This window comes from Podarcis liolepis (genome assembly GCF_965112155.1).
Source record: "Podarcis liolepis genome assembly, chromosome: 8".
Lineage (NCBI taxonomy): Eukaryota > Metazoa > Chordata > Lepidosauria > Squamata > Lacertidae > Podarcis > Podarcis liolepis.
Window position 1 is genome coordinate 60,948,736 of NC_139560.1, and position 24,545 is coordinate 60,973,280.

Genomic DNA, 24,545 nt, shown 5'->3' on the forward strand with positions numbered 1-24,545 from the left:
TTGCTTTCTGAGAAGTCTTGCTCTAGGTTTTTCCCTGCTTTTGCACACACTGTGCGAACCTGCTCTTCACGCCTAGCTGACTACAGAACCTGATTACATTGTTACATGCTATGATCAATCATTAAGTAACAGACATCCCAAGCTCATGGAAAACAAACTGTACTTGCTCTCCATGCCTAGCTGACCATAACTACAGAACCCGATTGTTATATTGTTTGTGCCAATTAATCCCTAGTTGCAATTCAGTTAGGAGGCAATGCTTGCAATATTCAATAAAATAGGCTCTCAGGCCCGCCCTGACAGACGCCTAGCTACACCTGCCTCTCTCGTCTCCCGTGATTTTTCATTTCTACACCCACCCTGTGGAACACCCTCCCTTCAGATGTGAAGGAAATACTGTAAGTAGCTATCCTATCTTTAAAAGACATCTGAAGGCAGCCCTGTTCAGGGAGGTTTTTAATATTTAACATTGTATTGTTTTAATTCTTGATTGGGAGCCGCCCAGAGTGGCTGGGGAAACTCAGCCAGATGGGCGGGGTATAAATAATAAATTATAATTATCATTATTATTATTATTATTATTATTATTATTAATATTATATTATATTATATTATATTATATTATATTATATTATATTATATTATATTATATTATATTATATTATATTATATTATTACCTTGCATGTCCCCATCTAACACCCACTGCAACTTGGTTGCTGAGAAGTTGCTCTAGCCACCAACCTCCCCCCTGAACATGTCAAGGTGCTCTCTGAAGATCCCTCATCATTGTGGAATTTTCCATGTGCTCTATTTCTGCTGTACCAAGACTGCTCCATTCTGAGTCACTTCCCTGGACAGACATAGGAGAGGAAGGCGTTGACCTCATTCTGGACAATTACCTTGCCAGGATGGATGTTATCAGGCAGGTAGTGGCAGGAGGTCATGGCCCAGGCATCAACAATGGCCACTTTCATGCCAGCAAACATGGCACGAAGGATGTTGTCCAGCTGCAGGGAGAGCCAGTCACTGCCATAGACAGACTTGTATCCTGTGTTGGCTGACTTGATGACAACGGTGGTCTGGGGGCTGCGGGTCAGGAGCTGAGCCACAGCCTGCCGAATGCCGTGCACCCGCCGCACATATACATCCACTGGGAAGGTGGTGAAATGGGCCCAGAGCGTGAAAACTACCACCATGTCCGGGCCCCCACCAAGTGCATTCAGTTCATTGGCCAAGTAGTGTATGTCAGCCATCTTGGATTTCCCAGTGCGCAGTGGAATGCCATGGGCACGCCACCTCAGCACAAGGCCCTGTGCTGGCTCCACGGCCAGCAGCGGGCCAGACTTATAGGTCACGTGAAGGTCTATGTGCTTGACTGCTATACAGAGAAAGAGAAAGACAGAGTGTGTGAGAGACTCAAGAGTTAGAGTCCCAAATGGACAGCTCCACACTCCAGTCATCCTTCAAAGGTTCTCACGTGCTCTGATCCATGATTTGCATATCCTTACACATGTGCAACAGTGAGGCAGTAGCTTCCCTCACTGTTCTCCTAGCCCAAACATTCATTCTTAGTTCTCTGCCAAAGCCAACCACCCCAGCCAACACAATTCTTACCACTTCCCACACCAACCTCTGTTTCCTTCATTCTGGTTCTGAAGCTCAACCGTACCTTTCTTATACATCCATCCCCACACCAGGACACCTGTCCCCCAAAACAATGCCCTTTCCACATCCAGACAGTGACTTACATGGAATGAAGGCCAGCAGGAATTCCCACCACTGGCGTAGTGTGGAGTCTCCAATCATATGGACTATCTTGCCTCGCAAGCAGCCGAGTGCCAAGTCAGAAGTAGGGAACGTCCGGCTAGAACATCCCAAGGAAACCCACACATCCTTGTAGTAGAAACCTGAAGGGTTGGTGAGGGCAAGTCCTGGATGGCATGGGAGCGGTGGGGAGGTGGCTACAGGAACACAGGCAAGGGATGGTCACAAGTGCCATTCTCAAGAATATAAACACAGAGCCAACTGACTTCCCACCCTCTATTTCCACTCACCAACAGTCAGCTGGTGGCTAGGCAGCACTTGGATGATGGGCACACTCCCTGGAATAATCCGGTCTGTCGCAGCTCTGTGTGAACAGAGAGGAATGAAGAGCAGGGCAACTTGAGCTGCATCACTGCTGAAGTGTGAGTTTCTTCTTTGAAGCTCATCACTTCGAGGGAGTCCAGGAGGTGTTATAGCACATCTGAGCAATCCTACAGTGGGTTGTGTTGCTTACTGGTCACACTAGCACACCTTCTACAGGCAATCTCTCAATCTGTGTTTAATTTGATTTAATTCAGTTCTGGTGCTATTGCTTTTCTCAATGTGCTGGATTGAGGCCCAAAGTTCCCAGACAATAATTTCCACAAATGTGATGTGGTGGTGTTTAAGGACTTCTGTTGGGGCCAAGATTTGATTTTGGTGCTGCGTTATTTTTGCTCTTTTTGTAATTACTTTGTATTCTGCTGTTAGACCCTATTGTGCATTAGAAGAGGGTTGTTTAATGTCATGGAATATTATTCAATGAAATGGTTTCATGAACATCACTTACATTTGGTTACATTTTGCACTAAGGAGTGCCAGCATGCGAATAATAGTGATGTATGTCTTCCTGGGAATGCTAGGAATTGTAGTTTAGCAACAGCTGGAATACCAAAGTTCCCTACATGGTGTGAAAGCTACTTCTACAATATGTACTTCCAGGAAGGCCCTAGAAAATATCCCATGGTTCCCATAAGAAATCCTGGAAATGCATCGCTATCACCATGCCATAAGCATACCTTCCCCATTCCCAGCCATCTCCAAAGCACTCACCCACTAAGGAAGACTTTCTCTGCTGAGGTGAGCACATTTTTGTAGATCCCAGTAGAGTGGTACACAAGGTCATTGCAGGAGTGATGCTGGGGCCTGGCACAAAACCAGTGCTCCCCAGTGCCAGGATCCACGTACTGGCAGGTTGGGCCTGAGACTGGATGCACGTTGCATTCAGTCGCTTCTTCTTTGCTCCCCTGGCCTGGGTCCACAAAGTAGCCCCTGAAAGTGACTGTGGAGGGATGGGAGTCACGGATGCGCCGAAGGAGGGCCACAGTCTCACTGGAGTAGATGAGACGCACAGACACCTGCACCGCACCTGCCCACAGAAGCGGGAAAGTCAATGTGTAGGTGCCATTCTTGTGGTCCTCCGCTGTCCCTGCCACACTCGCCTTCAGCTCTGGGGAATGCAATTTGGCCCTCAAGAAGTCTCCGCCGTAGTGCTTGGGCTGCCCACTCTGGCCCCGGGCCTCCAGCGACACCAGGAGCATGTTACCCACTGTGTAGTTGCTCTGGGACTGCAAGAGTCGGTAGTGGCTCTTCTCAGCACTGGTGGAGGAAGCAAAGGCTGCAGCACCCTCAGCTGGAGCTGGCCAATGGAGCAGCTGGAGCAGTGCCTGCAGTTCTGGAGACTCTGTTAAAGGAGTTGGGCCTGGCTTGGCACCCACAGGGGAAGGAGGCACGAGTTTGTCTCTGAAGTGGTCAAAGGATAGGAATCGGTAGATCATCTGGGGAGTCAGAATAATAATAATAAAAAAGAAATGGGGTGAGGCGTGGGGGGGGGGGAAATACAAGGACTATGGCCACATCTGCGCCTGTGGGAGCCAACTCCGCGGAGCCGAGGTCCCTTCAGCCCCCCCAATAAAATATTTGAGAGAGCCAGGACCCCACAATGTTGATGGACATTACCATTCAAGTAGTGTGTGTAACACATCTTGTGATCAATTATTTTTTGGTGGGGCTTACTTGGCCCCCATTCCAATATTTGATTCTGCCCGGCACCCAGTCTATGCCATATATTTAAAGCATACCCAAAAAAGAATATTGGGGGCTTTAGCAATAAGTCTACAACTCTTCAGCAGGTTAGGAGCCTGGTAGTAATGCTGCTGGGAAAGCTCAATTTCTATAGGGGAAGGGACTTCAGAAGACCACCCAGTCCAACCACTTGCCCAAAGAAAGGACCCCACACACCTCAGACCATAGGACTGGGCGCCCACAAAGTCAGTGAAAAAAGCCAGCAGGTGACAGTGCCACAGCCTCCGAGAGAGAAGCAGTTCAGCTCCGCCCTCTGCAGCCAGCGAGCAAGGCATCCTTTTCCAGGGGGTGGGGCTCAGACACAGAGGCACTAGCCCCTCCCCATGAAAAAGGGCACCTCACTGGCTGCAGATAGGAGGAGGAAGAAGAGTTGTTGCCGGACCTGCAACGTCACATGCACACCCACAATCCTGAGGTTGAGATGGCACCCCTGTCTCAGGCAAGATCTGAAGCCAGGAACAATGCTGCAGGAATTTTCTCCAGAAATTTTTGAACTGGGAAGTCCCCCTACTGTATGCCAATTTGGGTAATTTGCATCAGAAAGTGTTTCACTTTCACAGGCAGGGGTGGGGGTGGAAATCTAATGCCTTGGAGAGTCGTCTAATTTAGCACGTTTCTGTTCTATGTAGTAAAGAAAACTAAAAAGTCTGAATCTGCCAAGCGTGCCTAATACTGTATTACTTAAATACAATATCATAGTAATATCATAGGCCTCCACTCATAGTTACTAATGGAAGTATGAAATGGGGACAGGGATGACCAAATATCAAAGCAATAGAATAGTTTTAGTATGGGAAAAGATCCACTTCATATTTCTAGACAGGACACCTTTCTGTGTGGTGACAATTTGCCAGCAAAACACTTGCCACAGCCACCAGCATAAATGTGTAATAGACAGTCCCTGGAGAGGTTGTGGTTGTGAGGCTGGATGGGATTCCTGCTTTCTTTGGGAAAACCTATATGAGTTTGTTTGTGGGTTTTATATTGTAATTTTATTTTGTGAACTGCCCTGAGATCTATGGATGAGGGACGGTATACAAATTTTGATGATGATGATGATGATGATAATAATAATAATAATAATAATAATAATAATAATAATAATAATTTATTATTTGTACCCCGCCCATCTGGCTGGGTTTCCCCAGCCACTCTGGGCGGCTTCCAAAAATACAGTAAAATATCACAGATTAAAAACTTCCCTGTACAGGGCTGCCTTAAGATGTCTTTTAAATGTCAGGTAGTTATTTATTGCTTTGACATCTAATGGGAGGGCGTTCCACAGGACGGGCGCCACTACCGAGAAGGCCCTCTGCCTGGTTCCCTGTAGCTTTGCTTCTCGCAATGAGAGAACCGCCAGAAGGCCCTCGGCGCTGGACCTCAGTGTCCGGGCAGAACGATGGGGGTGGAGATGCTCCTTCAGGTATACTGGGCCGAGGCCGTTTAGGACTTTAAAGGTCAACACCAGCACTTTGAATTGTGCTTGGAAACGTACTGGGAGCCAATGTAGGTCTTTCAAGACCGGTGTTATATGGTCTCGGCGGCCGCCCCCAGTCACCAGTCTAGCTGCCGCATTCTGGATTAGTTGTAGTTTCCGAGTCACCTTCAAAGGTAGCCCCACGTAGAGCGCATTGCAGTAGTCCAAGCGGGAGATAACCAGAGCATGCACCACTCTGGCGAGACAGTCCGCGGGCAGGTAGGGTCTCAGCCTGCGTACCAGGTGGAGTTGGTAAACAGCTGCCCTGGATACAGAATTGACCTACGCCTCCATGGACAGCTGTGAGTCCAAAATGACTCCCAGGCTGCGCACCTGGTCCTTCAGGGGCACAGTTACCCTATTCAGGACCAGGGAGTCCTCCACACCAGCCCACCCCCTGTCCCCCAAAAACAGTACTTCTGTCTTGTCAGGATTCAACTTCAATCCATTAGCCGCCATCCATCCTCCAACCGCCTCCAGGCACTCACACAGGACCTTCACCGCCTTCACTGGTTCTGATTTGAAAGAGAGGTAGAGGTATCATCTGCATATTGATGGACACCCAGTCCAAACCCCCTGATGATCTCTCCCAGCGGCTTCATATAGATGTTAAATAGCATGGGGGAGAGGACGGAACCCTGAGGCACCCCACAAGTGAGGGCCCAGGGGTCTGAACACTCATCCCCCACCACCACTTTCTGAACACGGCCCAGGAAGGAGCAAAACCACTGTATAACAGTGCCCCCAGCTCCCAGCCCCTCTAGACGGTCCAGAAGGATGTTATGGTCTATTGTATCAAAGGCCGCTGAGAGATCCAGCAGAACCAGGAAACAACTCTCACCTTTGTCCCTAGCTCACCGGAGATCATCAACCAGCGCGACCAAGGCAGTTTCAGTCCCATGGTGAGGCCTGAATCCCGATTGGAAGGGATCCAAATGGTCCGCATCCTCCAGGCGTGCATGGAGTTGTTCCGCAACCACTCGCTCAATCACCTTGCCCAAGAATGGAAGATTTGAGACTGGGCGATAGTTGGCCATACTGGCCGGGTCTAAAGATGTTTTTTTAAGAAGCGGTTTAATGACCGCCTCTTTTAGCGGATCTGGGAATGTTCCCTCACAGAGGGAAGCATTCACTACCCCGCAGAGCCCATCGCCCAGCCCTTCCCGGCTTGCTTTTATTAGCCAGGATGGGCAAGGGTCAAGGAGACAGGTGGTTGGTTTCACGCGTCCAAGCAGCCTGTCCACATCCTCGGGGGTAACGGATTGATGATGATGATAACTTATCTACAAGTCATACAGGGTGTTTTTCTAAGTTCCAAAGCAGTGAACAGGAATGGAGAGTCCCTCATGCGATAGCCCAGTTGATAAAGCATGAGTCTCTTAAGGTCAGGGCTGTGTGTCTGAGCCCCAGATTGGATGCATGATTTCTGCACTGCAGGGGTTGGGGCTGGATTATCCTTGTTGTCCCTCCCAACTCTACAATTCTATAGTTCTATGTTCTCGGCTCTTGTTGAGACTTTCAAGAAGGGACCCCAATTGCACATATGACCCACACCAGAAGGCAAGAAATGGCTAATGGACAATGAGGGGCAGGCCCCACAACTGTAACGCCCAACTATTGGCTCACCCTGTCGGAGCACTGAAAACATCTCAGCCCTACCACTGCTCTTCACCTACATGCCTTTCACTCACATGTCTAATAATAAATCCCATTTCTCCTAAACACACACACACTTCATAGGGGAGAATGGGCACAGGAAAAATACTATGACTGGTCACAAGCACAGAACTGCACAAAAATAACCCTCCTGAAAGAACATTTCCTCTCAAAATTTATCTAAAATTCTGAACTCTCATATTCTATTTCTTTCTTCTTTTTTACAAAAGAGAATCTTTGGAGAACACTTTACTCACTGAGGTAGATTTATAACTGACCCTCTGAACTCACCCCTGCTGTGAATATTAGTCCAAGACAGAAAAGTGGAGCTGGTCTGAGACCACAAGGAGCCATCACCATCCGCCCAACCTGCCTTTTCTTTCTCCTTCCTATATGTCTTTCCCTGTTGACCAAGATAATAAAATACACATTTTATGAGCAAATTTATATATATATATATCCCGCCCTCCCCAGCCGAAGCCGGGCTCAGGGCGGCTAACAACAATCAAATAATCAAACAGCCAAATAGTCACACAATCTAAAAATATTTCATTATAAAAATTAATTAATTGCATTCTCACCTTGAAAGTGAACACCCCTATGAGGCAAATATACAAGATGAGGACAGCAGAGGAAATCAGTGGATTATGCCTCCTAGAAGCACAGCTATTGAGGCTCTGCTGGCCCATGAAGTGAATCTGTTGCAGCAAGGCTACGCACAGGGCTCGTAAGGACTCAGAATCTCTCCTTCCTGCCCAAAGAGTCATGAAGTAGGGAAGATGGGGTCAGTTCCAGAGACTTTGCTGCCTGAGGTGAACAAGAAAATGTGCCCACCCAATTGGGGCCAGGAATTGTGGTTTGTTAAGAGGGCTGGGTTAGAGGATGGATAGGGAGTAGTCTCAGGGGCCAGATGCAGCCCTTCCAGCCTCTCTATCAGGGCTCAGGCTGTGGGAAATTGCAGCCACACATAACTATGCATGAGTGCTAGTTAGTGCATGAAGGGGTTAAGACAATAGAGCTAGATTCCTAGACTCATCTAGGTCACGCCCACTCTTCTCTGATGAGGGAGGAAGTGAAGCTGTTTCTTTCTGTTCCCTTTCTTTCTCTGCATCCTGTAACTGACAAAGGAAGATGCGTCAAAACAAGCTGCAAGTTTAGAGCATGTCTTTGAAACTATCTTTCTGTATCTTCTACTCAAGAGTATTGTGTCTGTGTTCTCCTTGCTGCTGCTTGGATAAATATATGACTGGGACCTTTGGAACATTTTGTAAGTGAATAATTTTAAACGTACTTAACAGTGTGTTGTCTGTTCATTGCAAGAGGGTTAGAAAGAGAGGAACACTGGTGGTAAGAACTCTAGAGTGTTAGTGAAGAGTTGTGAAAAACAGAAAAATAAATCTATTGTTCAGTGCATCTTGAAACAAGATGGAACCAAAATCTTTTCACCTGAGAATATTTGTCAAGAACTTGCTCCTTATTACTCTTCTATATATACCTCTATGCATCTAAAAGACACTAATATAGTGTCTAAACATACTAAACATTTCTTTAGTTTCAAATGATGATAGAGGATCCCTCATTAGGATTGAAATTGAAATTGTCCTTAAGAATTTAAAATTTAACAAAGTACTGGGCCTAGAAAGTTTCACATCTGGGTTCTATAAAAACTTTAAAGATTGGATGATGCTGTGTTAGCTCAGTCGGTAAAGCACAAAAGGCTTAATCTCAGGGTTTGAGTCTCACATTGGGCAACAGGTTCCTGCATTGCAGGGGTTTGGATTAGATGACCCTCATGGTCCCTTCCAACTCTACAATTTTATGATCCTATTATCAACTTCTTCCTTATATAGCGTGGCCATTTTAATTATCTTTAACATGGTGCATCTTTATCTTAAAATTTGATACTAAAATTTGGACCATATCAAAATCCTTTTAAAGACTATTCAAGGTTAGAATCATTCTGTCCAATCTTCCTTATCAATCAAGACTACAAAATGTTTACCTTTATATTTGTCAATAGAATCAAACACTTCCTTCATAAATTAGTTGCCCTCAAACTGATTTTGTTTCCTGCAGAAATATCACAGATCCAATTCTAGTATCATTAAGTGTTGTAGAATTCTGTAGGGGTTCAGCATCCCCTCTTACAATCATGAGTATTTTGAAGGCCTTTGACTGTTTCGAGTGGGATTACTTGTTGGTACTATTGAAAATGTTGCTATTTTGCCCTAAATTTGGAAGAAAAAAAATTCAGAAGCTATGGCTATGATCAGAATCAATAATTTAGAGTTAACATCTGTGTTTGGTTGGGAATAAAACAAGGCTGCCCTTTGTCCACTTTTATTTTGGTGTTAGAAACTTTAGCAATTTGAGAGGCTCCAGATACTATTGGAGTAGAAATAAAGAAGCAACTGTATAGGCTCTCACTAAATGCCGATTACATGCTAATCATGACACCTGAGCCAGTGATAACCTCAAGGGGCCGAATCCATGAGCTTTATTGCTTTGGTCTAGTCTTGGGCTCACAGCTTAATTTTTACAAATCCAAAGCCATGACTCTTAAAGTGGTATAAGAGTCTTTTAAATGCATGGTGTGGATGTGATCTATATCTCTCATGACCTAGCACTTCTCCATACAGTGGTACCTCGGGTTACAGACACTTCAGGTTACAGACTCCGCTAACCCAGAAATAGTACCTCGGGTTAAGAACTTTGCTTCAGGATGAGAACAGAAATCGCACGGCAGCGGTGCAGCGGCAGTGGGAGGTCCCATTAGCTAAAGTGGTACCTCAGGTTAAGAACAGTTTCAGGTTAAGAATGGACCTCCAGAATGAATTAAGTTCTTAACCCGAGGTACTACTGTATGTGTTTTGCGGCAGATAAAAAAAGCCTCAGTTGGATGTGCAGGTCACACAGATGGCTGCACCTGGAAGAGACCCCAGTCCCAAGATTTGCTTTGAGTTGTTTTGCCTCTTCCCTCTTTATGCAGGTTGCAAACCTGGATGGAAGATACTGGCAGATTCCCTGTAGCCTGTTGGTGCTGGGTTGGCTATGTGGATGCTTTTGCTCCCAATGAGATGCAATGCCCACAGCATGGTGGGCTGAGAAGGAAAATATAGCTATAATTGATATTACTTGCTTTCTGTTTGATGGTGATTTATATCCACCCAGGCCTTTTTAAAATAGCGCTGGCAGCTAAGACAACAGCAGATAAAAGTTTTGAATAGTGCAGCAGGTTATTTGTACAGGTCTAATAACACTTTACTCTGAATTTTATTTAATAACCTCCAGGCTTTATAAGTTAAGCTTTGTGGTGTGTTCTAAAGGCTAATGGCAAAGCCCAATAAAAATGATTAGAGTAAAATTTAATTGTTCAGAACTGACAGATTGAAGATGCAGATTAAGGAGGATCGGGGCCTCACACCCACACCCATGCCAACCTATTATTCTGGCTTCCATCCAAGCAACTCCAGCAGCCTCAGGGAGGTTCAAACAAAAGCTACTGAAGAATGGTTTAGGTATTTGTTTAGGTATTTGTTTAGGGCGTGATGTGTGTGGAATGGCAGTCAAATGAAATTCATCTGATCAACTAGGTGTAACACAGAGGGAAAAAGGATAGAGCTGGGCTGCTGGTTAAGAAGGTTGTGCAGATAGCTCCACAATTATTTTCTCCCAGGTTTTGTGGGCTATTAAAACCAAAATCAGAAACACGGGTGGCACTGTGGTCTAAACCACAGAGCCTAGGGCTTGCCGATCAGAAGTTGGCGGTTTGAATCCCCACAACGGGGTGAACTCCCGTTGCTCGGTCCCTGCTCCTGCCAACCTAGAAGTTCGAAAGCACGTCAAGTGCAAGTAGATAAATAGCTACCGCTCTGGCGGGAAGGTAAGCGGCATTTCCGTGTGCTGCTCTGGTTCACCAGAAGCGGCTTAGTCATGCTGGCCACATGACCCAGAAGCTGTCTGCGGACAAACGCCAGCTCCCTTGGCCTATAGAGCGAGATGAGCTCCCCAACCCCAGAGCCATCCGTGACTGGACCTAATGGTCAGGAGTACCTTTACCTTTTAAAACCAAAATCGGTCTGGGTGAGGAAGGGCTAGTTCCAAACTTCAGAGGGCCCCCAGCATTGTGCCACCCATCGCCCATCAACACATGTACACCCAATGCACCTTCGCCTGTGAGAAAAAAATCAGCCCGGAGAGGATAATCTGAGCTGGGGGGGAAATGAGTGGAGAGCAAACAATTAAGCAGCCTACCTCACCTCACCTCACCCCACCATGCCTCCCTTTGTTCTTAATTGCATCTTATCAAAGTCATTTGGGTTTAGCAAGCTTGGGGAAAGAAGGTTTGCAGAACACCTCACTTTGCTGATTCATTGTCCAAAACCCACAAGGAAATGGAAAAGGAGGCTCCCAGCCACAGCCTTGCCAAAGAGAGAGCAATGAGGCTGAAGAATTGTAGATAGACAGGTAAAGCCAAGGCTTCCACACCCTGCTCTTGGGGGAGTTGGACTCATGAATCTTCAAGGGTATTGCGGGGGGACTATGCTGAGGCAGCTATGAAATAAGTTCTCCTTTACATCCAGCTCTCAGGAGTTCCAGAAAGTATCCCCCCACTTTTTGTGGCATGGGACAAGCAGAAGTGTGGACAAACCCTTTGAAAAGAAAGAAGCACCACAGGCAGTAATAATTTATGAGGAATGGCATCCGCTGAGAAGAAGCTAGCAAGAGCCAGCAGGAAGGGAAGGGAAGGTCCAGCTCCAGACAGGGGCGAGGAGGCAGAAGAGAAGCAAGTCTTGTAGCTCTCTGGTCCCGGGGAAGATTAGCAAAAACATACACACACACACACAACCTGCATAAGTGTTAGCTGTGTCATTAAGTAGTATGTGTATCTGTTGCAGGTCATTTTCCCATGGCAATTTTGTCCCAAGAAAACAACAGTTTTAAGGATGCAGGGGGTTGCTTCCCATTTTTGTCCCCCTTGGCAACAAGGTCTGCAAGTCTTCAACAAGTTAGAGAGACATGAGAGGAGAGGAAGTAGAGAGAGATTGGGGGTGAGGAGCAAGGGAAAGAGAAGGGAAAGAGCAACAAGATTCAAAATCAGACGAGAATTCTGCAGCAAGCACATTGGCCCCAAAGGAATTGGATGAAGAAATTTCTGCCTCCTTTGGGAGACCCTAAAAGCCCCAGTCGAAGGACTACCAGGGAGAGGTGGATTAAACAAAAATTGCAAGTTCCCTTCTGCCCCCTATAAGTCAAGCCTTTAGTGAATTTATGTTTATTTCCTGATAAAGGGAGCCACCCAAACAACCAAGAATTAACTCTTCAAAAGCAAAAGACTGTTTGAAAACCTGTTCTCTGAGAAAGGGCTGTAATGCTGCTGAAAAAGCTGGATTTCTACAGGGGAAGGGAACTCAAAAAACCATTCATCTCAACCACTTGCCCAAGGAAAGGACACCCCCACCCCCCAGGATCTGAATCCAGGGCCAGTGGGCAGGAAATTTCTCCAGAAATTATTGAATTGGGAAAGCTCCCTATGCTCCTGAAAGAACCCAACATTTGCCTTCAAAATTTATCATAAATTATAACATATCAGTTCTTTCTTTGTTTCTTTTTTCAAAGATCTATAGACAGCACATGAATTCATTGAGGTAGATTTATAACTGACTTCCTGGACTCACCCTTGCTGTGAATATTAGTCCAAGACAGAGAAGAGGAGCTGGTCTGACACCCCAAGAAGCCTTTGGCATCTGTCCGATCTGTCTTTGCTTCCTCCCTCTTGCATGACTTTCCCGTAAATAGAGATACAAAAGAGGTACTTCAATCGGTGGGGCAAAACACACAAGAGGAGGGCAGGGGAGGAAGTCAGTGAACTAAGCCTCCTGGAGGCACAGCTACTAAGGCTTATCTGGGACATTAAGTGAATCTGCTGCAGCCACGCTACTCACAGGGCTCATAACATGGGCGTAGCCAGGATTTTTGTTGGCGGGGCAGGCTTTTGCTAGGGGGGCCAGAACCTCAGATTTGTATTTATTTAGGGGGGCAGCTGCCCCCCCAGCTATGCCCATGGCTTATAAGGACTGAGAATCTCCCCTTCATGCCAAACAATTCATGAAGCAAGGGGACAGGGTCAGCCCAAGACACTCTGCTGTCTGAGGTGAACCACAAAATGCCCGGCCAGGAATTGCCATTTGTTTAGGGGGGTGGGTTAGAGCAGTGTTTCTCAACCTTTTTCTGTGGCCCCCTCCCGACTTTGTTTCCTTCTTGTGCCCCCGCTCCCCGTCTTACCAGTAAAAAGGTAGCTATTTAAATGTTTTGTTTGTAAGTAGAACATGTTTTATTTATAATTGTTATAATTTATACAAAATACAATTACATAGCAATTTATACTTTAAGTATTTCTTGATCAATGTGACCCTTGCGCTTGATGACCAGAAACAAGCTTTTTAAAATATCCGGTTGTGTTGCTGTGAGAGATAACCGAAGATCACCTCTTATGTTAACAAGATTCCGCGTTAGGCTGTGTAACTCTTGCATGCATGCAGCAACATACCTCCTTTCGTAGTAATGCTTGCACAAAGAAACAGCAGCCCCTCATACTAACGCTGCTGCAGCCATGCACCATGACATACAAGATGCGGACATCTTGGTGCGTGCAGCGGTGGGGTGCGAAAGTTGGAGGGAGAAGCGGAAGCGACATTGCCGCAGAGTGTGCATGGCAATCCATCCACTGGGAAGCTCGGTCATTTCTCTGTTTTCTATTTTCTTCACTTTTCTGTTTTCTTTTCTCAATCACTTCTCTGTTTTCTTCACTTCTCACTTCCTTCTGTGTAGTGGCGTAGCGTGGGTTGTCAGCACCCGGGGCAAGGCAAGTAATTTGCGCCCCCTAATCCGTGGATTTGTGCCCCCTAACCCTAACCCCCAGATGTTGCGCCCGGTGCGGCCGGCCCCCCTGCACCCCCCACGCTACGCCACTGCTTCTGTGGCCCCTAGTCTTGTGCCGTGACCCCCCCCCCATTTATGCAATTTTCACCTATGGCCTCCTTGGAATATCCTGGGGGGGGGGCAGGGGACCATATGGTCCCCGATTGGGAAACAATGGGTTAAAGCACTGATAGGAAATATCAGTCTCAGGGACCATATGCAGCCCTCCCAGCCTGTCGGGACTCAGGCCACTCCTCTCCAGTTCTGCTTTGATGGACTGAAATGTTTCTTTGGATGAAGAGAATGTACTGTGGTGGTGAGAGAGTGCTTCCCTGCCCCCACAAAACACACTACCTCTTTCAATTCAGCAGTATGTCCCCTCTCTTGCCTTTGCACCATGGTTTACTTTTTGGAGACAGAAGCTGCTCTTTTGCAAACCTGGGAGCCTGCCTGTCAGGAGACAGCTATTACTAGTCTCCAGTAGTACTGTATTCTCGTAATGTACATTCTAAATGGTTTTTGCTCCAAGTTTATTGTTACAATCCACCATGGCAAAGTGAACAAATTAAGTATGAGCTCAAAAGCAAAATAATGAACAAATAATATTTATTATTTCAATTCCATTTTCTATGTAAAACACTCAATACACACATACAACATTAGAATCATTGCCACATTAAAAAAATAAAAGCTAGATAATCAAATGCTTTTGTGTTCAACAGAAGGCACTTTCAAATTGTAGGCAAATGATTTACATTTCACACTCTGAGAAACTTTGCTTTGGTGTATGTGTGCTTGAATCCTGTGCCTGTATGTGCCTGAATGTGTAAACACGTATACTCTGTAGTGCTGACACAACAAAATTTAGCACACTTCATCTGTAGTGAGCAATTACTGCATGTTATGGATGCAAACCTGAAATCTCCCCTACATTCATGTTCCCTAGTCAATACTAACAAAGTCAGGTGAGTAGCCACCAGGGCTTTCCTTTTATGTTCAAACACAGTGCTTATTGGAGGGTGGAAGAACAAATCTCTGGAGCTGTTTCAGGCTACAATCCTATAGCCCTCTAAGCTGGAGGAATGTCCAACTGAACTTGACCAGACATGCTTCTGATTACACATAGAAACAATTGAGACATACCTAGGTTCTCTTGAACTCTTGGCAAGGAGCTGTATCAGTGCATCCAAAGCCAGGAGAGACCATGGACCGGAAACTCAAAAAGCTTATTTTCTTTTCTTTTTTTATAAAATATTTATTAAGGGTTTTAAACAATTCAAACAATATAACAAACTTTCCATTCACAATCCAAAAAACAGAAAGAAAAGAAAAACACCATAAGCCAAAAAAAGACAAGAAAAACATAAAAAACAAGCAAAAAAGACATAAAAACATAACAAAGAAAATGCTTCAATTTCTTAAATATTATTTCCATAACCCTCTTTCATGACTCCCTCGCATCTCCCTTTTCTGTGTTCCTGTTTACAAAATCATGTTCAGCAATACTTCACCTTCTCTCAAAATTTGTTTTAAATTGTACATTTCAGCTATTATGTCTCCAATTTTACCCTTTGTTATCAAGTATTTAAATATTTAAGCTTGACATAATATTATTCAAATTTCATCTTTGTTCTTATAGTTCAGTTATTTTCATACTCCTTTCCGCTAGGTTACTAATACCATGTTGTCTTTAGATCCTGCATCATTCTAGCATTCATACAATTTACAATGCTTTTGCAAATAGTCCTTGAATTTCTTCCAGTCCTCTTCCACTGTCTCTTCTCCCAGGTCTCGGATTCTGCCAGTCATTTCTGCCAGTTCCATGTGGTCTATCAGTTGCATCTGCCATTCTTCCAGAGTGGGCAAATCTTGAGTCTTCCAGTACTTTGCGATGAGTATTCTTGCTGCTGTTGTCGCATACATAAAGAAAGTTCGGTCCTTCTTTGGCACCATTTGGCCGACAATGCCCAAAAGGAAGGCCTCTGGTTTCCTCAAAAAGCTTATTTTCATCTCCTTTAGCACTCTGCCAGGAGTGGCCTGTGAAGTGTGCCGATAGAAGGGTGGGCTGCTAGGTATTCTGCACCGTTGGCAGGGGTCAACCTAAGCACCCCCTAAGTATGCCCTTGGGTGTGTGTGATTTCTGTTTTGCCAGAATTGACTTCCTGTCACTGCCCCCATTCAGTGCTCACTGCAGCTGCCCCCCCCCACACTGGAGAAGCTGCTCTAGCCACCCCCTTGCACATGCTAAGGTGCCTAGCAGCAATGACAGCATTGTAAGGGACCAGGCAGACAAGTGGGCACTGAGCTCCCTGGACAATTACAGCACCACAGTCAGCTAAGCATGTTTGCAAGTGTGAGGAGGAGGCTGGCAGTTTCCCCACACCCTTGTGCTCATGCATTGGCAGGCTTACTTGGTGGTGATTCATTACAGAGCTGCTGCTGCTCCAACTAGGGAAACCAACTTGCAAGGAGGAGCCTGTCCAAACCATTTGTGTAACTGAGCTTCCCTGGCAGAGGCAGCTGTTGGGCTCTCCAGTCCATTACAGTGCTGCTGCCACCAGCAGCGAAGCATATGCCCACGCTGCCCAGGGCGGGTGCACTCCCGAGGGGGGCGGGGCACAGAGGATGCCCTCCCAGGCATGGGATAGCTGCTCAGGTGCACAGAGCAGCATGCACGCCCTGCAACCAGTTGTGGAGCGAGCCATCAATGGTGGACATTTGGTGCACCGCGTGCCCGCGACTCCCAAGCCTCCCCCAGCTGTCAAAATGAAGGGGGAAGGGGGGGAATGGCGACAGCAAAGCGGTGCAGCTCCCTCCCTTCCCCCAGTGGTTTGGGGTAGGCTTGGGAGTCACAGGCAGGCAGTGCACCAAATATCACCCCCCTCAGCGAAGACACCTAGGATAGTCCCCCCCCCACCACACACCCCTTCCTCCACCCCTGGCTGCCACACAAGCCTTCTCACATAAGAACAGTTTGGGCTGGGCCTCCTTCCCATCAACAGTGAAGGTCTCAAGTGCAAATGTGGTCCAGGGGAGGGACACTGCTGTCCAGGCACCCAGCCCTGTAGATTCATCTCAGAGAATGATGGACCCATTTCATCTCACCTTAAGCAGCAGCCCTTTTTCTGCAGGAAGAAGCCCCAGATGATCACGTCCTATTATTCCGTGCTGTAAAATTTCCCACCCACCCAAAACAGGTATCGGCAAGTTCTTCCATAAGAAAGCCATCATCTTCCTCCATATCTTCTGAGAGACAGAAAGGTCTACAGGATTTGAAGAATGACAAAAGGGAGAATGACAAAAGAGATCCCCTCTTCCTTGTGGAAGTTTTTCCATGTGCTCTGCAGAAATAGAGTGCCAAGTCTGCTCCATTCTGAGTCACTTTCCTGGGCAGACATAGGAGAGGAAGGCATTGACCTCATTCTGGACAATTACCTTGCCAGGATGGATGTTATCAGGCAGGTAGTGGCAGGAGGTCATGGCCCAGGCATCAACAATGGCCACTTTCATGCCTGCAAACATGGCACGAAGGATGTTGTCCAGCTGCAGGGAGAGCCAGTCACTGCCATAGACAGTGTATCCTGTGTTGGCTGACTTGATGACAACGGTGGTCTGGGGGCTGCGGGCCAGGAGCTGAGCCACAGCCTGCCGAATGCTGTGCACCCGCCGCACATATATATGCATGGGGAAGGTGATGAAATGGACCCCCAGCGTGAAGACCACCACCATATCAGGGCCCCCACCAAGTGCATTCAGTTCATTGGCCAGGTAGTGTATGTCAGCCATCTTGGATTTCCCAGTGCGCAGTGGAACGCCATGGGAACGCCACCTCAGCACAAGGCCCTGTGCTGGCTCCACGGCCAGCAGCGGGCCAGACTGATAGGTCACGTGAAGGTCTATGCGCTTGACTGCTACACAGAGAAAGAGAAAGACAGAGTGTGTGAGAGACTCAGGAGTTAGAGTCCCAAATGGACAGCTCCACACTCCAGTCATCCATCAAAGGTTCTCACGTGCTCTGATCCATGATTTGCATATCCTTACACATGTATAACAGTGAGAGAGTAGCTTCCCTCACTGTTCTCCTAGCCCAACCATTCCTTCTTAGTTCTCTGCCAAAGCCAACCACCCCAGCCAACACAATTCTTACCACTTGCTACATCAACCTCTGTTTCCTTCATTCTGGTTCTGAAGCTCAACCGTACCTTTCTTATACATCTATCCCCACACCAGGACACCTGTCCCCCAAAACAACGCCCTTTCCACATCCAGACAGTGACTTACATGGAATGAAGGCCAGCAGGAATTCCCACCACTGGCGTAGTGTGGAGTCTCCAATCATATGGACTATCTTGCCTCGCAAGCAGCCGAGTGCCAAGCCAGAAGTAGGGAAGGTCCGGCTAGAACATCCCAAGGAAACCCACACATCCTTGTAGTAGAAACCTGAAGGGTTGGTGAGGGCAAGGCCTGGATGGCATGGGAGCGGTGGGGAGGTGGCTACAGGAACACAGGCAAGGGATGGTCACAATGCCATTCTCAAGAATATAAACACAGAGCCAACTGACTTCCCACCCTCTATTTCCACTCACCAACAGCCAGCTGGTGGCTAGGCAGCACTTGGATGATGGGCACACTCCCTGGAATAATCCGGTCTGCCGCAGCTCTGTGTGAACAGAGAGGAATGGAGAACAGGGCAACTTGAGCTGCATCACTGCTGAAGTGTGAGTTTCTTCTTTGAAGCTCATCATGTTGTTAAAGACTATGCTGGGTTCTGTTGCTTACTGGTCACACTGGCTCACCTTCTACAGGCAATCTCTCAATCTGTGTTTAATTTAATTTGATTTTCATATTAATGGATAAAGTGTATGTCCAAAGTCCAGAGGATAATGTTACCACAGATGTGGAGGGGGTAGTGTTTATGGGTTTCTGTTGGGGCCAAGATTTGATTTTGGTGCTGCACTATTTTTGCTGTTTTTGTGATTTGCAATTGTGATTTTTGCAATTATTATTTTTTTGAAATGTGCTCATGAACATTACTACCATTTTGTTATCTGATCACATGCTCCTATTGCTGACATTTTTGCTTTCATTAAACCCTCTAGACCAGGCATAGGCAAACTTCAGCCCTCCAGATGTTTGGGACTACAATTTCCATCATCCCTGACCACTGGTCCTGTTAGCTAGGGATTATGGGAATTGTAGTCCCAGACATCTGGAGGGCCAGAGTTTGCCTATGCCTGCTCCAGACCTTAGGCATTACAATAAACTATCCTCCATGCCCTGTGAAAGACGGAGTGGCATTTCTCCACAATGTGCCTTACTTCTGGTTCCTCCAAATTTAAGTTTCAAAGACCTCTCATATTGCACAGCTGAATAAACTGAACAAAGGTATTTATCTTCACATACCCAGTTATGTTCTGCACAGGAATTAAACACACAGGAAAGTATAGGAAATAAAAACACACACACTACATTCTTCTGCTCCAATGAATGGCAGCCCCTTCTGGGGAAAGGACATAATTTTTGATGGTATGAAATAACCTTGAAGATGGGAAAGGTAGGGTGTGTAACACAGGGAGGAGGGCAGAGTGGTTCCAGGAACAAACATAACACTCCAGACCCCAAGAGACCATAAGTAGACTTGACACCATCTCTACTTCCAAGGGCCTAGAAAAACTCCCATGGTTCCCATAAGAAATCCTGGCATTGCATCGCTATCCCCATGCCATAAGCTTACCTTCCCCATTCCTAGCCATCTCCAAAGCACTCACCCACTAAGGAAGACTTTCTCTGCTGAGGAGAGCACATTTTTGTAGATCCCAGTAGAGTGGTACACAAGGTCATTGCAGGAGTGATGCTGGGGCCTGGCACAAAACCAGTGCTCCCCAGTGCCAGGATCCACGTACTGGCAGGTTGGGCCTGAGACTGGATGCACGTTGCATTCAGTCGCTTCTTCTTTGCTCCCCTGGCCTGGGTCCACAAAGTAGCCCCTGAAAGTGACTGTGGAGGGATGGGAGTCACGGATGCGCCGAAGGAGGGCCACAGTCTCACTGGAGTAGATGAGACGCACAGACACCTGCACCGCACCTGCCCACAGAAGCGGGAAAGTCAATGTGTAGGTGCCATTCTTGTGATCCTCCACTGTCCCTGCCACACTCGCCTTCAGCTCTGGGGAATGCAATTTGGCCCTCAAGAAGTCTCCGCCGTAGTGCTTGGGCTGCCCACTCTGGTCCCGGGCCTCCAGCGACACCAGGAGCATGTTACCCACTGTGTAGTTGCTCTGGGACTGCAAGAGTCGGTAGTGGCTCTTCTCAGCACTGGTGGAGGAAGCAAAGGCTGCAGCATTCTCAGCTGGAGCAGGCCAATGGATCAGCTGGAGCAGCGCCTGCAGTTCTGGAGACTCCATAAAGGGATCCGGGAGTGACTTGGCACCCACAGGGGAAGGAGGCACGTGCTTCTCTCTGAAGTGGTCAAAGGACAGGAACCAGTAGATCATCTGGAGAGTCAGAATAAGACAAAAAAAGAAATCGGGTCAGGATCTTAGTAATGCTGATAATCTCTCATGTTTATGACCCGATATAAATGTGATATAAGTATGAACTAATAATATTGCATGTTTATTTCAAATGGCTGCCTCTCCCTCTCTGCTTTTTCCACCCCCCTCTCACTCCCTTTCTCTTTAGTTGCCCTTTTTCTTAACTGAAACATGTCACAAAGGCTTTAGCTCTTCGTTGAAGGGAAGGTGTTTCAGTTCCTTATCATTTGATTTATTTGCCTCCCACCCCACAACAGGGTGGGGTGGTGGTGGAGGCACGAACTAGAGCTGTATGCAGAGCTTATTGAGACTGTGGATGGATCTACACATCGGGGGGGGGGGGGGGAGAATGCTATAAATAAGTCAGAAATTAAATTGTTATAACAAAAGAGAAAAGCCTTGTGTTATGGAAAATCACATATAAAAATTTATAACACATTCAAATTGTTGTTTCTTTACTAATGTAGCTGAGTCCTGTTCAACAGATTTACCAGTATATACAGTGGTACCTCGGGTTAAGAACTTAATTCGTTCTGGAGGTCTGTTCTTAATCTGAAACCTGAGGTACCACTTTAGCTAATGGGGCCTCCTGCTGCTGCCCTGCTGCTGCCGCCGCCGCTGCCACACAATTTCTGTTCTCATCCTGAAGCAAAGTTCTTAACCTGAGGTACTATTTCTGGGTTAGCGGAGTCTGTAACCTGAAGCATCTGTAACCCGGGGTACCACTGTAAAGGCATTATACTGGTTGAGTTTCAAGTCTGGCAGCAAAAATAACTGAATCTCCCCGGTACAGCTTCTTCAAAGACTCTGATTGTCAGAACAGTGGGGTGAAGCCAGGACTGCCACCTACCCACAGCCTGCTCTAAGGGGAGCTGGGCTTATGTGCCTGCAAGAGTATCATATGGAGTAAACTATTCTGAGACAGCTACAAAATGAATTCTGCTTTACATTCAGCTCTCAGGAGTTCCAGGAATTATCCACCACACACACTTTGAAAAGTAATAAAGGATGGGCCACAGGCAGTTATAATTCATGAGGAATATCATCCTCTGAGAAGGAGCTAGCAAGAGCTAGCAGGACGAGGTAGAGCGGCCCAGCTCCAAGAAGGGTGAGGAGGTAGAAGGGAAGCAAGACCTGCAACTATCTGGTCTGGAGGGAGATTGGCATAAACATGCACACATGCACACACTAGCCAGTGTCATTAAGTAGTATGGGTTTGTTTGTGTGTCTGTGCGAGGTCATTTCCCCATGACAATTTTGTCTCATGTGAGTAATAATTATAAGGATGGGTTATTCCCCCCTCCATTTTTATTTTAACTCCTGATTTGGACTTTAGCAGGTCAGAGAGATGTGGGACGGTAGGAAGTAAAGAGAGGGTGGGGACAGGAAAAGAGAAAGAGCATCAAGATTCAAAATGGGACAGGAATTCTGCAGTAAGTATGTTGGCCCCAAAGGAACTGGGTAAATAAACTCCTGTCTCCTTTGGGGGACCCCGAGAGACCCAGCCAAAGCACTACCAGGGGAGTGGTGAGGGTAGGAATTAAGCAGCAATCCAACTTCTTTCTGCCCTCCAGGCATCAAGCCTTTTTGCCCAAGGAATTTGCATTCACTTCCTGGTGAAGCAGGCCACCCAAACAGCTAGGAATTAATAATGCAAGAGCAAAATATTTCCCCACTCTTGTTCTCTGAGAAAGGGAATGTACAGAGCTGGTCTACCCATGTCGTGGGAAGAAGCACCCACCTGGTGGAAGTTCAAGATGTGGCACTGAATCCGCCCACTGCTTCAGCTGTTGAGAAGGAGGCATTCCTGTGTGCAGGTTGCTGACTGGCTCCCCACCCCCCAGCAGAGAAGACATGAAAGTGGCAACACTTTGAGGAGGGTCCCATTTCCCACCAAGTTCAGCAAGAGCCAGCACATGGTGGCAGCGGAAGTGGTGCGGTGGAAAGCTGGGCTTATACAGTGCATCAGAAAGTGTTTCACTTCCATTGCAGAATAAAATATACTGCCTTAGAGTTTTCTAATTTAGCACATTTATTTTGTTGCTAGAAAAGAAAGTCTGAAACTGCCTAGCATGATTAATATTGTATTAATTAAGTAATATTGTTTTACTATTGTTGCCATTCACATATAATTACTAATTAACATATGAAATGGAAAAAATAAGGCACTGTTATTATTTCAGTTTTGGGAAATTTTCCACCCCATATTACTGGACAGGACACCCTTCAGTGCAGTGACAATCTGCCTTCTCAGATATTATCCAGCAAAACATTTTGCCACAGCAACCAGCATAAATGTGCAAAAGACAGGCCTCAGCTATGTTAGTAAAGAAAAAGTGTTTTATATGTGTTATAACACTGTGACATCAGATGGCACTGTGGAGTCCCATCTTTCGCCAACGTGAATTCCCATTATGAAGTTTACAACGCATTTTCCTGAAATATTTTAAAAATATTTTTAGATCCAGCCACAGTCCCTGGAGAGTTCGGGGTTATGGGGCTGGATGGGATTCTTACTTTCTTTGGGCAGTACTGAGAGACCTCAGTGAGTTAATTACAAAGCATATAGGGTACATTTCTAAGATCCAAGGCAGTGAACAGGGATGAAGAGTCCCTCATGCTCCACAAGCTTCTGTTGAGACTTTCAAGAAGGGACCCTAGCTGCACATCTGGCCCATGTCAGAAAGCATGACGTGGCTCAGGAGAGCCAAAAGCCCAAGGCTCCGCAACCGTTATATACAAGCTCTGGAGTGACACTGGAGGAGGACTGTAAGCATCTCAGTCCTACCTTTGTCCTTCCACCCCTTCACTCACTCACTCACTCACATGCACATCTCTAAAAATAAATTCTGTTTGCCCCTAAACACACACATACACATTTCCTAGTGGGGGTTGGTGGGAAGGGACACTGGGCACATAAACAGCAGGCATGGAACTGCAAAACACATCCCACGTGAAAAAAATCCAACATTTCGCTTCAAAATTTATTAGCTCTGATTCTTTTTTATATATACATAGAGGATCTACGAAGAGAGAATAAATTCAACAAGCAGATTTATAAGTGACCTCCTGGACTCACCCCTGCTGTGAATATTAGTCCAAGCCAGAGAAAAGGAGTTGGTCTGAGACCCCAAGAAGTCTTTGGCATCTGTCCCCAACAATAGAGATGCAAAACAGGTACTTACAAGAACAAAATCACACTCTTGACTGGAAAGTCAACACACCTATGAGGCAAAATACAAAAGAACAGGGCAGGGGATGAAGTCAGTGGACTAAATCTTTTACAGGCACAGCTACTGAGGCTTAGCTGGGACATGTTTTACTCAGGCTACTCACAGGCCTTATAAGGACTCAGAATCTCTCCTTCCTGTCAAAAGACTTATGAAGAAGGGTAGATAAGTTGCTGTGAATCTGTGATGCCATAAACCTAAGACTACATCAAATCCTGGTAATTGCTTACCACAGTGGAGCATAAACTTACCTCATTGTCTATCTGCACCTTGGGAATGATTCTTTAAAAATGGACCTGTTGATGCCATGCCTTAGACACCCCTTCCACCACACAAATACAACTATTATGTGCACCTTGGTTCACTGAGCAGTGAGCTGTTTCCAGGGATGCAAGCACTTACCTCGGTTTGATTTCCTTTGGTAGGAGGTCACAGGAAACTTATAGCAATTTGTAATATTTGCATTTTATTTACAAATGTAAAGGTTGACCGCAGGTGTAGCTTCAACACACCAACAGATGTCCCAAAAGTCTACTGCTCCCTGAGTGATTTCTTCAAGGAGACAGCCAACCCCCCCAGCTGCTGCTAGCTTTTTCTACTCTCTGACTCTGTCTGCCTCTCCAGTTGCCTGCCTATTCTCTCTTTCACAGACAGTCTCCTTGCTTACATCATCCTTGCTTACATCATCCCCAGCTAGAAAATGGGAGAAGAGACATCTCATTTCCAGAAAAGCCTCTGACCACTCCCTGAACAGGAATGGAAAATATGCTGGTACTTAAGAAAAAAGTACACAACTGAACAATATTTTTGGGACAACAAAAATGTCACAAAATCGCAAGA

The 24,545-nt window shown here is 46.3% G+C and overlaps 3 protein-coding genes across 4 annotated transcripts in view; all 3 read right to left on the minus strand.

Annotated features, from left to right (window-relative positions):
• Positions 1-682: 682 nt before the first annotated feature.
• On the minus strand, positions 683-18,263 carry LOC310714203 (NXPE family member 3-like). Of its 2 annotated transcripts, none has more exons than XM_083519414.1 (6): positions 18,225-18,263; positions 7,314-7,425; positions 2,858-3,582; positions 2,056-2,129; positions 1,750-1,962; positions 683-1,379 (listed from the first exon to the last, which is right to left on the minus strand). In XM_083519414.1, coding segments are annotated over exons 1-6 (1,662 nt in total). In that variant the 5' UTR covers positions 18,227-18,263; the 3' UTR covers positions 683-843. The 2 variants fall into 2 exon arrangements, with proteins under 2 accessions (XP_083375540.1, XP_083375541.1); XM_083519415.1 differs by lacking the exon at positions 18,225-18,263 and adding an exon at positions 12,701-12,830.
• On the minus strand, positions 17,088-18,154 carry LOC310714338 (NXPE family member 3-like). The gene has a single exon (XM_083519755.1). It carries the CDS (start codon positions 17,934-17,936, stop codon positions 17,322-17,324), a length of 615 nt encoding a protein of 204 aa, XP_083375881.1. The 5' UTR covers positions 17,937-18,154; the 3' UTR covers positions 17,088-17,321.
• Positions 18,264-18,615: 352 nt separating the features above from the next.
• Positions 18,616-24,545, minus strand: part of LOC310714315 (NXPE family member 3-like) — a 41,361-nt gene continuing 35,431 nt past the window's right edge. The window contains exons 2-3 of the mRNA XM_083519696.1: positions 23,555-23,699; positions 18,616-20,436 (exon numbers count right to left, since the gene is read on the minus strand). Of these exons, the coding sequence (XP_083375822.1) occupies positions 19,708-20,436; positions 23,555-23,623 (798 nt within the window). The 5' untranslated portion in view covers positions 23,624-23,699 and the 3' untranslated portion in view covers positions 18,616-19,707. The remainder of the gene's footprint in view (positions 20,437-23,554; positions 23,700-24,545) is intronic.

Excerpts from the sequence above, each read along its gene's own strand:
- LOC310714338 (XM_083519755.1), bottom strand. The coding sequence starts at position 17,936 with ATGACTGGAGTGTGGAGCTGTCCATTTGGGACTCTAACTCCTGAGTCT.
- LOC310714203 (XM_083519414.1), bottom strand. Across the intron at positions 2,130-2,857 it reads GAGAAAGTCTTCCTTAGTGG|AGCTGCGACAGACCGGATTA; the intron begins GTGAGTGCTTTG and ends CTGTTCACACAG. Across the intron at positions 1,963-2,055 it reads TAGCCACCAGCTGACTGTTG|CCACCTCCCCACCGCTCCCA; the intron begins GTGAGTGGAAAT and ends GTGTTCCTGTAG.